Genomic DNA, 16230 nt, shown 5'->3' on the forward strand with positions numbered 1-16230 from the left:
TCACACGAGAATGGCGAAACAGACCATCATATATGTATATTTGAACCGTGACGGGCATCGCAAAACGCGCTTTTGGGCACTTGCAGAATGAAAATGCGAATCTGCTGTCCCTCCTCTGCTGAGCTTCTTTTTATCATGTCTGTTGTCTGTTTGCCGAAGTTTTTATTCGTGCCCTTTTTATCTCGTCCTGCGTAATCTCGCCCTTGAAATGTCAGTAGTTACGCTCGCTCTGACCATAGAGCTACAGGAGCTGTGCGCGTCGTGTTTTTACTCCGTGTCAGAGTCACGACAAGTGTCACCTGGTGCCCAAAATCACCCCGTCATCTGGTTCGGCACGTGCCCCGCTAAAGACGCACGTGCCACGTGGAGGTGCGAGTACCGGCCGCACGTGCAGGAGATGTGTCACAACATGCGGACATGCCTGTGTGAAAAGACGCGACGGGGGTGATCGTGGATTTGGCACATTGTCACACCCAGTTTGGTAAACCTATTGGCAGCCTGCCAGCAATCGTGGCATTATGTGCCTTCGCTTCGACGTGAGACGGTTGGGCTCGCTCAGCGTAGCTGATGGACCAATAACTCGTTTACTGGCCTTCGAGACAGTGCAGCCCGAGCTGAAATGTCGGATATAAAACGAAACTGTGGTCCGTTGGTCGTACATTACAGCAAAAGTTTTCCCTGCAAAGAATAGTGAGTGAAGTGATGTATGCTTTATGTCGCCTGGAGCCTCGCATGCGAACTTTTATTCGCATCGATCTGACTCTCCAGCAACTCTCCCGAGTCCTGTTATTACTCACGTTTCCTGTCTATCAATATCTGCGGTTCCACCTTTCAGTCCTTTGCTGTTGCCACCTTGCTGTATTTCTACCGTTTCGCTTCTCCACCCTTCTGCCTCCTCCTTTTTTCGTCTCAATCCTGTCTCCCGTACAGGCGCCGGAAGGGGCAAGAGAAGCGACAGTTCAGCTCAGCCCTTCCTGTTTCCAGCCCATCTTTCTCCGCGCCGGAAGATACAGACGAGAGACAGCCTACCAGTCCAATCCCAGAGACCTCGGCGTCGGGCGGCCTCCCCAGCCCGGCCCAGGAACGCTGACGACAGCTCCGTCGACACGGTACATGACAGGCGAACACGGCACCCGTCACAGAGCGGGACGGCCGGGACGTGACGTGACGTCCAGCCGTGTCCCGTGTCACGGCTTGTCACCACAACGTCACGCCAGTGACGTTGTTATCACGTTATTACCGCGGTACAGGGCGTTGAAGGGTGTCACAGTCACCAGCTGACTCCAATCTGTCCAGCTTTCTGTCGTCGAGGAAGTCGCTAGTTGTCAGGAATGGCGCTCGTTCGAGACGCCATTCCTGCTCGGGCATTCGGGGAGGCCTCTAGCCTCCTCGCCCCATCACCTTTCTTCCCGCGAGCCTATCGCTCCTCCGTCATCGCTCTCAGTCACCCCAATCCGTAGAGGCCGCTCGTCTGTCGGCACCGCCTCCACCCGCGTGTTTTACTCGCCCAGGCGTTCGATGAGGAACGGTGCTGCCGCTGCACGTTCGCTGCACGCCGGGCGAAAGGTCACGGCGTGTTGACAAATGTGTGCGGCGCATATCGGCAGCACATGTGTGCGCCGCGTCAGCACCGTTTAGGCCGCTGCCCGCGGCTGTGAACGATATCGCAGCCGGGCGCCCGCCTGGTAGGCTCAATGAAACACTCGTTTGTTGGGTGATATTAGACGAGCATTAGGCTCGAACGGCTTGAGTAATAGAACGCGTAAATTAGGGTGCAGCTGTGGAAGCGAACCAGACGTTTCCTTGCCTTTCGATCCCCGCAGTCTTTCACCAAAGACGCGCGTCCGGTCCGTGCCGCTTGCAGCTCGTCTCAGTAAACCGGTCTCCCCTTTTCCCGGGCGGAAGGGACCATAACAAGAGGGTGAGCGGGCGGCACGTGCCTCCCGTACGCACGTGCCCCGGCCCTCTGTCCATTGAGTCGCGGGACCACCGCCCCCGGCGCCAGCTGGGCTGTGTTCCGCTCCAATCCAACGCCACCGCTCCGGAAGCCGGCCATCACGAACAATTACCACCGTGGTGACGCCCGGCGGTCGGCGGCGCCTCAAAGCGGTGTCAGAGTGAGATGGACGGTGGAGGAGGCTGTCAAAACGGCACCTGAGCGCATAGGATGATGCGATAAATCAGAAGTCTGTGTGCTTTGTTCGAACTGCTAGTGCTGTGCAATATGAATGTTGATATATCAAGCAATAATTGAAGAGAATGCGCGCAAAATAGCTAAAGAACACTACCTAATGGGCCTTCTTCTATCTTTGATTACCGGTATAAGAGAAAGAACGGCTTTTATTCTATAAGCGCAGGCGTTTTCGGAAATGGTACCTATGTCTTTTAGCGATCTCGGCTGCAGCGCCTAAGAAACGTAAGCATCTTTGGCGTCTTGCAAGTTGATGGTTTCTGACAGTTTGGTGTCTGCAGCTTATCCTGAATGCGCGGCTCACTTCGAGATCATTTCACCATCGCTCCACCATCGCTTTTCTATCATTTCACCATCGCTTCACCATCGCCTTGTTGCTCGCCATCTCCCCCCCCCCACCCCACCTCATGCCCCCGTCTCGGTGCCCGGCTCTCCGGTATGTCACCGAGAGGCGGCCAGGCGCGCGAGACACGCCAGTTATGAATAGCCCTCTGTACGGTACTCGCCCGGCTCGTGCCGTTTGGGAGGGGGGGGGGAGGAGAGAGGAGGTGGGGAGGGGAGGGGCAGGTATCTGGGGAAGATGGGGGTCAGAGTACGGAAACGTAAACGATCCAGCTGGAGCCGCGCTCACAGAAGGCACGGCTCGTGCGGGGTGACCTGGTTGCGCTGAGGTGGGGAAGGGAGGGAAACTGTGAGGGGATTACGCTAACCAGCGGAGGCTTACAGCAAGCCGATGGAAAGATGAGGGGATCGTTAAATAGACAGGACCGGAATACATTATTTGTTTCAAAGCATAACAGTTTGAAATTAATATGATGCGTAGTGGTCTACTTTCTTTATCCTTTTGTCTCCGCTGGTAACTGGACATGGCTCTCCCTTGAGATCCCAATAACAGCGGCATCGGGCTGGAATATTCAATATTCATGACCCGCTCACCGTCTCCGAATCCATTAGCATACGCTCGACTCCTGTGTGGGTCTTGGGCGCACCGTTACTCTAGCTCCCCGACACCGATACCGTTCGCATGCAGGCCGTTTTTCGTGACCGGTCCTGTGTGCGCTCGGTGTCCGATCGGGTACTCCGTGAGCCGTGATGACGGCCTCTGTTCGACCACGACCCGGCCCGTCAGCACGGCCACCTAATTAGCATCTGCAGACGGTCACGTGGTGCATTAGTATTGGCGGCGCGGCGCGGCGAGCAGCGGCGCACTGTGGCGAGGCTCGGCGCGCCGCTCAAGACCGCGTGCCGGGCCGGGGCGGCGCCGTGCGGCGCGTGGCGCGCGAGACTGCGCTATTTCTGCCGCGGCCGCGCAGCGTGCCTCCCATACGCACACATACAGCGGTGGGCAGACCAACAGAGCAGTCACAGAGGCGGGCTAACTGCGTCAGACAACCTCGCCAGACCTGCGCTCTTCATGGACACATAGACCAGTGATCCCTGCGATACCCTGTCCACTTGGGATCGATTCCACACGGCGTCAATTGTTTTCAACCTTTGCACCGTGGCCTGGCAGGCTGTTTGGCCTGTTTCCCGTAGCGTGACGGTATGACGACGTGCCTGAATAATCAGGAGTGACCGATAGTGGCGCCCACGTGAGCGATGGCATCACTGACAGTCAGGACGGAGAAAGTGGTCGGGAAGGAACGGATAGAGAAGGGAAAACGGCTTGACGAATCCTCGTAGGTATACATAACTCTAATAAAGTTATTTTTAACGTTGTGCTTTGTTTTGCTTGCAATGTATTATCATATATGAAATTATTTTTTATCATAAATATATCAATGAGCCATTTTTTACTCATTCATTAGAAAAAGTGCAATGCCTGCCGCTACAAAGAAAGCACGTCTTAGATTTGATAATCTGCCATCTGAGCAAAGAAGGCCACCCCGATGCAAGGAAATCAACCGATGCGAGGGGCCCCACAAAGCCCCGGCATTTCAATCGGATCTTTATGAGGCGCTGCTGATGCTCCTGTTGCAGAGTTGGCTGGATCTTTGGCGCACGAAACACACGTCTTTGTATCTTCTTACCAACCTGATCGCTCGACTGCGCCTCAAAGGGTCGAGCTATCCGATCACACTGCAAACATGGCGCAAGCTGTTCTCGAGTATCGGTATCCACTGCGCAGGCTTTGACCTTCGATCCCTGTGTAGAAACGGGTGATGACAATGCAACGATCGTTTGCTGGCGCTTTTTGTCACTAGATGGCACTAGCAACGAACGCCTGAAAGCATACTGCACCGCCGAACAATGTAAACGGCCTGATGCGCTTTATCATGCACCCCTAAGCTCAGCGCCTCCGGCCTCTCACTCGTTATCTTACCAATGCTTACAGGTTCTCACCTTTGTCCATATCCGTACTGGCCAGTTCTCACCTCGCGGGCATTATCTATCTGCTCACATCGTTTCTCCTCACTGTATCTCTCATTTCACACCCCAATAACCGGTGCTAACAGCGCCACTGTGACGCCGTTTGCGGTCAGAGGCCTCCTTAGCGCGTGCGGCCCGCCACCACGGTTATTTAGAGCCGCTGCTTCCTGTGTTTCGGTCCGACTTCCGTTCAGACTGGCACGGAACCTGGGTGGGCGGCGCGGGCGGTGCTCCCGGAGCTGCCTCACCAGCTGCCGACTCCCCTCCCCTTCGTCCCCTCCACTAGGGCACAGAGACGAAAGGGGAGAGGAAAGGGAGAGCTGAGAGGGGAGGTGGTGGTGTTACTGAGCTGAGTATGATTACTAGCTATAAAGCTGACTGTTGATCGATTTTTTTTGCGGCGACCGACTTCCCATTTCGGCCTTTACCATTGTTCAGGGAATTAAGTTTAGATTTTGAGTGTCAGGGCTTCGTAGCTGACTTACGAAGGGACATATGCAATTACGAAGGGACATATGCAAGATTGAAGATGAACCAGGCCAGTCTGTGTCTCCGTGTGTGACTATAGTTGCTGATGCGTCCAAACCTACGGCCAAACAGAGAGTGAAGAGGAGGTCGGGCTGAGAGGACTGGGCGACCGAGCTCCAGGGGTGACCGACCAGCTTTGGGAGGGGTGACCGACCTACTGTGGCAGGGGGACGGGATGGGTCTACGACGGGTAGCGTGCCTCAGGGATACCTACTTTTTCCCGGCATCCCTGGAAAGCAGCTGGCATTTCTGGCAGCTAGGGTATTAACTGTACAGCAGTACTGCGTTCTAATGAATCACATTCATCACGATGATTGATTTCGGTAAGCATCGGCGATGTTGATTTGCCCTGAAAACCCGACTGACTCAGCGAGGGAAAATGTGAGCGTCAAACTGGTTTGGTAGCTACAATGAGTGTATGACGTATACTTACCAGGTGCATTGCAACTTGCCGGTTTGCACATTGCTTTGAGCTTGCAAATTAAAATTGTTACCTTTTTTACCCTTAAGAGCTTTGAGGCATTTGTATTTAAAGCAAAAGCTTATTTTGTTTTATGTATAAGAAACGTATAGTCAACACAATGTACCATTATAGCATTTACTTCTAAATACATAGTAACTATGCCTGAAAAGGTTTGCTTCCATGAACTATACACTATGTTCTGTCCCGTGCCCCGATTACATTTCCTGTTCGTCAGAACCTTTATCCCGCGGGCTGCTGGATGAAAGTTGCAGATAAATGTTTGCAGCTCCATGAAAAAATAAGATACGATACGCCGCTGCAGAGTTTGCTGTGAACATTGAACAACGCCGTTCCTGTCATCACGCATCGTACCGTCCTTCTATAGCTACACATGCTCGCTACGAAATGCCCGTGCTGACCCTGGCCTTGGATCGATGAATGCAATGTCGGTTCGTATCGATCCGATGGGACACAAACAGTCCATGCAGCCGGCCGGTCGACGGCTCTGTCCAAATCCGCCGCTTTCGCCGCCGCGGCTATTTACCGCCCGTCCGACGCGGCGCAGACTGGTCGGACACCCCTGCAGTCGGCGGCGGCGGCGGCGGCGGCGGCGACGGCAGTGAGGCAGCCCGCCCGCTCAGGCAGTCACGCAGCGGGCCGTGTGCGTGGCGGGCGCGCAGGCGGCCGCGAGACGTTGGCGACGCGGCGCGGCGCCGCGGCGGCGGACCACCAGGCGGTGTCTGGGAGAACGGAGAAGTGATTAGTGACCAGAGTGGCGAGGAGAAAAGTGAGGTCGTGTCGCGCGCAGTTTTGCCGTCGATTTAAAATCCCGAATCGCCGGATCATTCGTCGTTCTTTGGTGACTGCCGTGTGTCGTTTGGTTCCCGGCAGTGTGTGGAAGTAGGGTCTGACGGTGAATGGCTTCGGTGATGTGTGATGATCACAATCTCACAGTGCTGCGGTGAAAGCCGATGGAAATGTGACCACAGTGATCTTCGCTGATCACGTGGTTTTGGTGACCGAGGATTCCGACCGTTCACTGCCTTCTACTCAGTGTGTGACGCCGCATTGCGACCACCCCGCGCGACTGTGACGTGACGCCCGCGTGGTGACGGCGTGCTGTGACCGTGTGACGGGTCCTAGTGACGCCCGTGACGGTGTGCCGTCACGGAGCGGGTGCGGCCGCGCGGTGCCCTGTCGCCACTGTCTGCGCTGTGTCGGAGGTCCAGAGGATGCGGGCGGTGACCTGACCCAGAGCGACGGCCAGCGCGGCCCCTCCGGCGGCGCAATGGACCTCCTCAAAGACTGCCGTAAGTACCGCGACTCTCCGAACGCGACAGCCTAATGGAGGCCCAAAGGCGTCGCCCACACCGCGTGCAGCTCGGCAGCCGTTTTTGCATCGCCCCCGACGGCTGATGTGTCAACACAGTGTGCATTTGCGCTATCTTGCACACGCCTTTGTCCGGTGACAGTCGTGGGCGACCATCGCGCTCGTGATCAGAGCGATGTGTCCGGAATGGTGCGCCGGAATGACAGCGGAATGGGGCGCGAGTGGCGACGGAATGGGGATTGGGGAGGCATCCAACTGTCTGCCGTTCCGAATTTCGAGACTTATTTAGAGAACAAAAGTAAGGCTTTTGAAAGCCTTTCGAAAGGGTTACAAAACTTCCTATATCATTTCTGCCCCATGTATCAAATATTCCTGCCTGACCAAACAATGACATCACCGTTATAGACTGTTCTTTATTTCATAGACACTTTTCACCTCCTGTGTCGTAAAAAGGTTACACAGGTGCCAGGAAATACGAGTGAAGTTCCCGGTATAGCAATGGGAAAGTTTGAATTTAGCCTAATGGTTTCGATTCGAACAAAACACGCCATGCACTTCTTGGGCCTTTCCTGAAGCATTTGCATGAAGTTTAAGCATGTTTGCCGTACTTCATACCTTATCTAAGGAAAAAAAAAACATGCATGCCTTCCTCGCTTGATTTAACAGGAGATATTACCTTCAATCGGTATGTGACTCGATCTACAGCAAACGAATGATGATGCTAGGTGTCTGAACCACATGACTAGCTGGCGCCTCTTACATGTTTGAGTATTTAAACTGCTATTTGTTGTGACCACTGCCGATCAAATGTCATTGACCCTAATATTATCATTTTTCTGCCTCTTGATCAAACACGTGCTGATTGAATTTTAATTATAACGGTGATCATCGTGGCGGGCCCGGGTATATTTGCACACGGCCGGGCACCTCCCGCTGCGAGCACACCAGGCGGTTCACATCAGTGGGCGCGAGTAGCGTCTGCTTCCAGAACTGGGACGGAACTGCTGTCAGGCATCGACATCTAGAAACAGTGGCTTTATTTGATTAGTCTGATGGGAGCATCCGTCAATTCCAAGCCATGCGTTCCGTCTGTCGAACTTTGGGCTGATCGAGGCAGATGACTCCACCATGAGCTCGATAATCAGTATCATCGCTCTAAGCTGGCACGTAATTGTACGCTGACCTTTCTCTCCAGTCTTATATCTTTATGCCGACCTCTCTCCAGCACTTAACATCCGTACGCTGATCTCTCGCCCTGACACTGCATACGTGAGCTGACCTCTCGCTCCGGCGTCAGTTTCTCCTCTGCCGCCGTTGCTCCTGCCCGCGGCTGCGCGCGTGTTTGAGGGCACATTTTGAAGACGGCCTCCGCCGCCGCGCCGCTGGCCTGTCGGACGACTGGAGTGCCTTCACGTGCCGTCCCTGGAGACTCACGCGCCTGCACGACGCCAGCAGCCGCCGGCCGACCGCCCCGGCTTTCGAGCACGTGTTGGTTATCGTTTTTCCTCCCCTCACAGCGACGTGGCATCAGGCAGAGACCGCTTTTGGTGGTTGTCATCACGCCTTTTTGCTCCTTGTCGGAGCGGGCAGGATTCAGTCTAGGATTTGTCGCTGTTGTGTGCCGAATGAGGCGGTGGTCTCTATCGTTGGAGCCGGCCAGACGGATAGTATCTGCGAATTCTCTGTGTGTTGGGCTTTGGTGAGAACGGGGGCGTGGCGTGGATTAGTGGGCTCACACGGGTAGCGGCGCCCAACAATGGGCGGTCGGTCAGCCCGCCGCGACAGCTCCTGTGTTACCGGAATGACCAAGTATTGGCCGTCGCCTACCCTGTGATTAGCGAGAGAGCCTTCTGTGTAGGAGACCGCTCAGAGCGTTAACCCCTGAGAATGGAAACTATCGATATTTATCGCCAGAGCCTTATCCATTGGGATCAGGCAGTTGTCACTTTGGATTCCGTACGAACTCTGGGATGATATCGCCAGACGCCAAAGTCGACAAATATCTAAAAGCATCATAAACTGCCACACTGATAAGTGTGGCAGACTGCAAAAGGATAAGACTAATACCTATTGTAATATCCCAAGGGGCTCGTAGGCTAATGTTAATGCGATTAAATGGCGCCATCTGAACACCACCCATTTTACCCATCCCGTAACTAAGCAGGTGGCTGCCACAGTCGCAGCCAGACGTGTAGCGCAGGCCTGCCGTGCAACCTCTCGCGGTAGTTATGGTGGGTGTGTCGTCTGGTGGGCCGCGGAAGCTGGACAGTAGCACGGTCGTGCTAACGTGACAAATGCGGCGTACTCGGCAGCGCTAGTAAACATAGCACGTCTCTTGTCAGTGACTACCGTGCTCAATTGGCGGCGTGCACAGTGCATACAGCATCAGTAAGAGATGCATGCTGTCTGAACCTTGAACAGACGTCAGCATACAAAACACTGAGCCGCTGCCAATGGAGAGGGGACCCTTCACTTATGAGAGGGACATAACTACGGCAGGGAAATGTCGAAAGTTGAGATGACTTGCACGAGTTTTTTTTTATTTTCGGACAGACTGCTTCCAGATGGTGAACCTCTCCGTCCACGTGGTGAAGCTCAAAATATCTCGTAGCGAACGTCTTGTCAGTGTCAGTGGCATGACGATCCCGCAGTGACCCAGCCCGGGTCGTATCTCCGTGTTGGCGGTACAGCCTACACTCACGGCGGAGCGGTCCAATCACGTGCGTCGCCTCGCCGCTGGCAGATGCGGCACAGTCTACTCTCACGGCGCTGCTTGGCCCCGGGCAGGTGTCTGTCTAACAGCCGGCCTCTCAATCGAATCCGACCTCGTGTCTATTGTCTCGGCATTGCTGGCATGATTGGCTATTGTTGCTGCGGTCGGCTCTCAGTCAGCACCCCTGCTGCACGCGGCAGGTCAAAGTCAACCGACTCGCCGTGAGGAATTCCTTCCACAATACATAAACGGTCGCCGCTCTTATCAAAATGGCCACTCATGTCATCAAGATATGCCGCAAGACAGACCTGTGATGAATGGATGCCCGCATTACACTTGCCGTTTTTGGGCTGCTAGGTAACCAGGATATATTTACGATCTCTGAACGCTGATGTGAGCCATTATAGATCAGCGCCGTGTTTGGGCAGTCGACAGTCGCCACCCCGGGGTGGGGGGGGGGGGGGGGGAGGGGAGTGAGCGGTGGGTGAATGAAACTCTCCCCACTCTCTCTTTCTCTCACCCTCTTCCATACCCAGCGGCCGGCTGGCTGTCGGGACTGACTTACTGCCTGGTGTCAGCGGCCGGCGACCGTATGGAGCGGCCAGGTGCGCGCGGTGCCGTGTCGAGTTACCGGTCTGTGACACGGGGCACGGCCCGGACCGCTCGGTACGACCCGTGTCCGGTGTCAGCACGGGTCGCGGGCGGGAGGAATTGAAACGGTCAGCGGGGCTTCAGTTATACTGGGGTGGAGGGCGGGTTAGCGGTAACGGTGCTGCAGTAAAGGTGGCAGCTGGAGTGGGATTTATTATTCGTTCCCAGAATATATTGTCTAATGACCGTGCCTGCTTTTGCATTGTCGCTTACCGAATGAGGTGCAGAACATCCGTGGATCATGGGCTTATACGACCATCAAACCTTGATCGTGCATAACGGTTAGATCCATTCGGCATATTTATGTTTTTATAGGTCTTAATGGGGTGAGCAATGAGCGTGGACATTTACAGGAAAATCATTTTAATAGGATTAAGCCAGTTTACCTGTACCACTAGCACCACTTTTTATTCTGATTGGCTTTGGCTGGTGATCACCACAGTTTGTATCAATCAAACCGGTACTGTTCGTCTGTAGTCTGGCCGTGCAGACCACAGCCCAGCGACAGCGTTCGGCGAACGATAGAACGCTGTCAACGGCCCACTGATCCGCCCACGCTGGCCTCGACTGCCCATAATGCTCACAAATAGAGGAAAACAGCGACCTGCTCCGTCAGACGAGGCTACTGATGAAGCCTAGAACTACTGCACTTTCCTTCGTGACGCTGTCGGCCCTCTCCCACTTGACGCCCTCACTTCTTCGAGTCAGTCACTATCAGCTCTGTATCTTCCATGGGGGTGCCCTCAGCTTCCTCTTACAAGCTTTCCTCGGCTCTCCTCCCCCAATATCATTCGCTTCCCCAATCTGGGTGACACATAATGCATATGTGACATACTTATCCGTTTTACAAGGTTTTGTCACGTGTTCCGTAATGCTCAGCAATCCAGACGGACATTAGTTCGTCTCCTGTCGGGTGAGGACTCTGTGGCCGTCATTTGGTCATGCCTTCGTGCACGTGGGCCGTCGCCGGCCGTGTCAGATTATGGTCCCGGACAGTTACGGAGTCATTTGACGGAGTTACGGGGGAGGGCAGCCATTGGACGTCACTGGCTAGCTCGTCACACCACGAAATGTTTGGGATACCACCCGGCTAATGGGTAATCCCCGCGAGGCGTTATTACCCGGTCTGGTCGTGACTGCCCTTTGTATTTGCACAACTATGTATATAGGTAGTTGGTTATCTGAAAGTTATTTGAAAAAGAGCGAAATCATTGCATACAGTAGGTATCACGCCGATCACCACAGATCCTCGCTCATGTACCCTTGCGTTTTCCGGCATAGTTGTGCAATGTGCATGTTTGATTTGCTGTTTGATTCTCTAAACACCCCGCTACAAATGCGGTTTACACGTTGTTCAACACATTTTGCATGCAGCGGTCCTAATCGTCGAGCCAGACGAGGCACGGTAGTCTGTGTCGTCCACGGAGCTTTGCGGGAGTGAGGCCGCGAATATACCCGGAAACGCATTTTATCTTTAAATAAATATATCGGGCTGCTTCCCAGCAGTGTTCCCATCCCCAATGGGGATGGGGGGGAAGGAATTAAGGAGACTTCGGCCGCAGTTAAAATGTTACGATGCCCTGATTCACACATAACTTTACGATAGGCAAGTTTAAAGTTCATGTCAACGAACACTGTTCCGGTGCAGACAAGACAAATGTCACTTTACGTTTCTGCCCTCATCAGTACGGCTGCGCTTTTACCTCTTACAACTCATTAGTTGACTAAACTAAGCGAGCGTTGCATGTTTCCATTCCCGAATGGGCATGCAGATCTTGAATGCAGTGCGCACTGCGCTTCACGAACCTAATAACGCCGTCTGCGCAATTTGTCTGCCTGACGTTATGAGTTTGCTGTCTTTACGGCCGACGAACAGTGTATGATTGCTCTTTGTGGGTTTATGTACCTTATTTAGAAAGACACGATTACGGTCATTCAGGCAAAGACCAACTTCATGAATGACAGAATGACATACGGAAGGGGTTGAATGGCAAAACGCTGGTTTGTTATATTTGCGGCTCATTTGACCTTTCATAGTATGCATACACTAAACAACGCAATCTTTGTGGACTTTGCAGGATACTATTGTAATGGAAATGCTTTTCAATGGCGAAATTCTGATCTGGGAGTGCAGATCAGGACCTCAGTATACCGCACCATTCTGGTCCCAGTCCATTTCGCCTGGGTCAGACTGCCCTCCGCTCTCATCGCGTCTCGCATCCAGCCTCCTCTGATCCCATCGTCCTCTGCTGCCGTCCTGTTCCCCCACCCTTTCCTCCCCTCCCCTCCGTCTCGTGTTACGCCCTGTGACAACCGCCGCTGTCTGGCGGCCAATGCAGGGTCGTCACTCACCCCTCTGCTCCAGACCCCCCCCCCCCCCCCAGTGGCAGCACGTGCCGACCAGCCATCAGCGGGATGTCAGACTCGTTAGTCCCCGTTGCTGACGTCACGTCGGTCACGTGATCTGAGGCTGTTTGTTTTTCACGGTCATTGTGACTGTCACGTGATTGGTAGCCCACGGCACATGGAAAGACAGGGTGTCTTTCAGGGTCATTGGAGGCGGTCGGAATGCATTGTCGTTGCCATGGAAACGTTTCGGCCTTCCTTCCTCCCCGCATTAGCACCCCTGCGCTAATCCAAAGAGCAATGGGGCGTGCGGTTGTGCATTTGTGTGTGAATGTGTCGTGTGGGGTGGCTAGTTGTTCGATAATGCGGTGTGACGTATCCATCTCCCCATGACCGGAGTGAATGTCGAACCCCTTTCGCTGTACAAAGCAAATAAATCAGGATAGAAATCTACCCAATTTAGTATTTACCAGGAATTTGACATCTGTTCATGCATCTATATATCTCGATAATCCATTTTCGTCTGAGAATTGTGAGCTAACGCAGTTTTGTAGTTGATGTCATGTCTGATGGATACAATTGTACGAATTTTCCACTTGGTTTGTATGCGTGTCTCTGTGGCGATTAATGCGTCTTTGTGTCCTCTATGCGTACGTGTGTGACTCGAGTCGAGTCGAGTCATCACCAACTGACTCAGACTTCTGTTCCTCCGTTCCAGTGTGCAAATATGCCTGCCACAAGAGCTGCGAACCCAAGGTAAGCTTTGTGCCGACTGTGGCACTCGAGGCTGGCCGCTGCACCTGGGACTGTTTATTCTGCTACTGGGGGGAGGTGCTGCTCTGTCCTCTGGCATACAGACTAGTACGAACGTCGTGGACATGGAAGTCGCAAACGGTCACGGGCGTCACAGACAATCGGGAAGTAATTTTCTCGACTTTGGCTCACATCTCATCGACCCGTGGCATGCACACGTGCCACATGCCCCTGCCGGGCTCCGCTAGCGAAAATTGACCCATACAATCTACTGCGCGGAGTCTTTTAGTCCATTCAACTTAAGTTCAGTGGACTTAAATGAGACAAACATTTGCACCCACCACTTCAGATCCAGCCTGCGGCTCGGCATCGGGTTTGACCCGGTCGGCCCGTTGCGCCCTCTCCCCACGTGTTATGCCGCCCGTTCCGTCGACCCCCTCATACCTCCCCACGCAGCGCTCGGGTCGTTCGGCCCTCTCCGTGTCACTTATCGGCGCGAGAGGCGGCGGCGTCCCTGCCCCGATGGAAGGTACGATAGCCGTGAACGGCGGCCGCCTGCCGCCCCGCCGACTCTGATGGCCAGTCGTGATAGCGGCGGCGCGCCTGAAGACCGTACGCACGACGCACAGGCCAGCCGGTGCTCCGGGGCAGGGGCGGCGGTCCTGTAAAACGCGCCCACGACAAAAGACGAGAGGGCAGATACGCCGATTGAGGTGGTGTAACTCTTTGAAGCCATCAATCAGCGGCAGTAAATCAGCCATTGGTCACCGCTGCCCGCCCGAGTGAAAGGAAAAGAACAAGATGTCGAGCCGTTTCACTAACGAGCTGACTGGACAGAGAGAACGGATTGGAGGGATTATTGCGGTCGGCGTGTGGGTGTGAGGGCCGGCGACCCGGCTGATTTTCATAACAATCCCTGTGTACCTGCTCAGCTCTGAGATGACCCGCGCGCAGACAGAGACAGATGGTTTAGAGGAAACGTTAAGACCCACGCGAGACAGAGAGACGAAATTATTCGATGGAAGACAATCAGATGCAGTCGATAGAGACGAGATAAGATGCATGAGGGTGGCGAGAGATGTCAGAAACAGATGCAGGGAAACGCGAGGAGGTGAGCTAAAGTCGCGAAATCAGCGACAAAATACGTTAGAGACGACTAGGACGAAGACACTTACTTACTCAAAGAGAGACGACAGGAATGAGAGACAGCGAGACGCAGGAGACGGCTGGAGCGGAGACAGAGAGGCCGTTGGATGAGCTGCGACCTCTCTGTGCGCGGCGGGGGATCCGAGGGACCCGCGTAGTCGAACACAGTCACAATGGTGTGTTGTTACCTGGTCGTGGAGAAGTGCAGACAGGATCGGAGAGAGAGGACTGTTAAGTTTATAGGACTATGGTGGATGTCGGTCAGACATAATGACCAAGTCCTTCACCGAGGGTCATGCATGCATATGGGCGCATCGCCATGCAGTACGTCATCAAGCTGAATGTTAGAAACTAAGTGCCACACTTTGCGCTAGCGCACTGCTCAGGGCAACACAATTACCAATGAAAAGGGTTATCTAGTGGGTAAGGTAGGATTTCCAACACCTGGACATCAGTGTGAAAGATTGCGGTCATTATGATTGGCATCCCGGGTTTGATGGGCTATCTTCCGCCGCTCATTAAGAACGGTTGGCCCAATTTTGATTCACAGTAACTGAGTGTGACGGAATGGGCTTACCTGTGAAATTCGTGTAGTTAGTTTTGGCGTGGCGGCCAACACCAGTTCAGAGCGAACCGGGCGTCAAATCTAAATCATACCGTCTCATTTCGTTGCTGGAGCTAGGTGGATGATTACTGAATATAGAATAATTGATAAGAATTGTATAGATTAAGATCATTGCCCGAAGAATTTGCGGCATCAGCATGTATTTCAGACAAATTTACGATACTGAAGTGCGTTTCTAGCAATGCGCGTAACCGACGATTCTGACACAGTTGCTGCCATTGCACGGCCACGATAAACCTCTGTGACATCTTCGAGTGACGCGCCACACCCAGAAGTCCAGCCTTTGTGCCACTCTGCCTAGCGAGTGCAGAGCCGACCAATTGTTGTTCGCCCGGCGCCCTGTCGGTGGTCAGTTGATGGCAGGTCGGTGGACCCCTACACACTGCACTGATGAGGCCGAAGCCCGACAGCCGTCAATGATGACGAGCGGGCGTTGTTAGCAGCACACAAGGAACTGTTCCGAGGAAGATTTATAAGCTCGATTGTTGAGTCCAGTTGTCACGAGGACGTTCGAAGTGCTGCTCTCTCCAGACATCCAGCTCGTAACGAAGACAGGCTGGCCGGTCAGACTTCAGCCATATTTCTCAGCTGATTGACGTTCCTCGTTGTCGAGTGATTCATCGTCAAACTTCTGTTATTGGCGATCAACGAACGCCTGTCTTCTGTCTAAGAAAGCTTGTCATTTCTTTCACCAATCGATCGGCCGGGCGTAGTGGCTGACGATCCATGAAACCAGGAATGTAGCTGACCGCATAAATCGTCGTGGATCACGCCGTCGTGAATTTCTGGAATATTTGTCCGTTCATCCTGTTACGAAACATTCCGTGATCGCTCACTCTGATCACAAAAAGCCTGGCACAATCTGTCACAAAGTTACCTTTGTGACATGGGATCATTTTTCAAACACCATCCGATAAGCGCGTCAGGCGCTATTGACGTTTGGTGGACGGGCGTGTCCAGAACGCGTAAATCAATCGGTCAGGACTCCGTAGATGGCGCTGCCTGTCCTTCGACCGGGTCAAGGTCGCTGTCAGATTCGCTGAGTAGGCGCTGTGAAGAGAGATTGGCAGTCTCCGTCCAATGCTGATTTTCAAACGGATAGGGATAAAAAGTC

At 53.7% G+C, this 16230-nt stretch overlaps 1 protein-coding gene across 13 annotated transcripts in view; it reads left to right on the top strand.

Moving 5' to 3' along the window:
• The window catches only part of LOC122365998 (tensin-1-like), a 116954-nt gene that overhangs the window by 13951 nt on the left and 86773 nt on the right, over nt 1-16230 (top strand). For 11 of the 13 annotated variants that reach the window (XM_043337718.1, XM_043337721.1, XM_043337713.1 and 8 more), the window contains one exon: nt 13311-13348. In XM_043337718.1, coding sequence (XP_043193653.1) covers nt 13311-13348 — 38 coding nt within the window. Of the gene's footprint in view, nt 1-6645; nt 6863-13310; nt 13349-16230 lie in introns of those variants that run through there. The other 2 variants (XM_043337725.1, XM_043337720.1) reach the window with 2 other exon arrangements.

The sequence above is a fragment of the Amphibalanus amphitrite genome, unplaced genomic scaffold, assembly GCF_019059575.1.
Source record: "Amphibalanus amphitrite isolate SeventyFive unplaced genomic scaffold, NRLGWU_Aamphi_draft 000777F_arrow, whole genome shotgun sequence".
NCBI classification, from domain to species: Eukaryota; Metazoa; Arthropoda; class Thecostraca; order Balanomorpha; family Balanidae; genus Amphibalanus; species Amphibalanus amphitrite.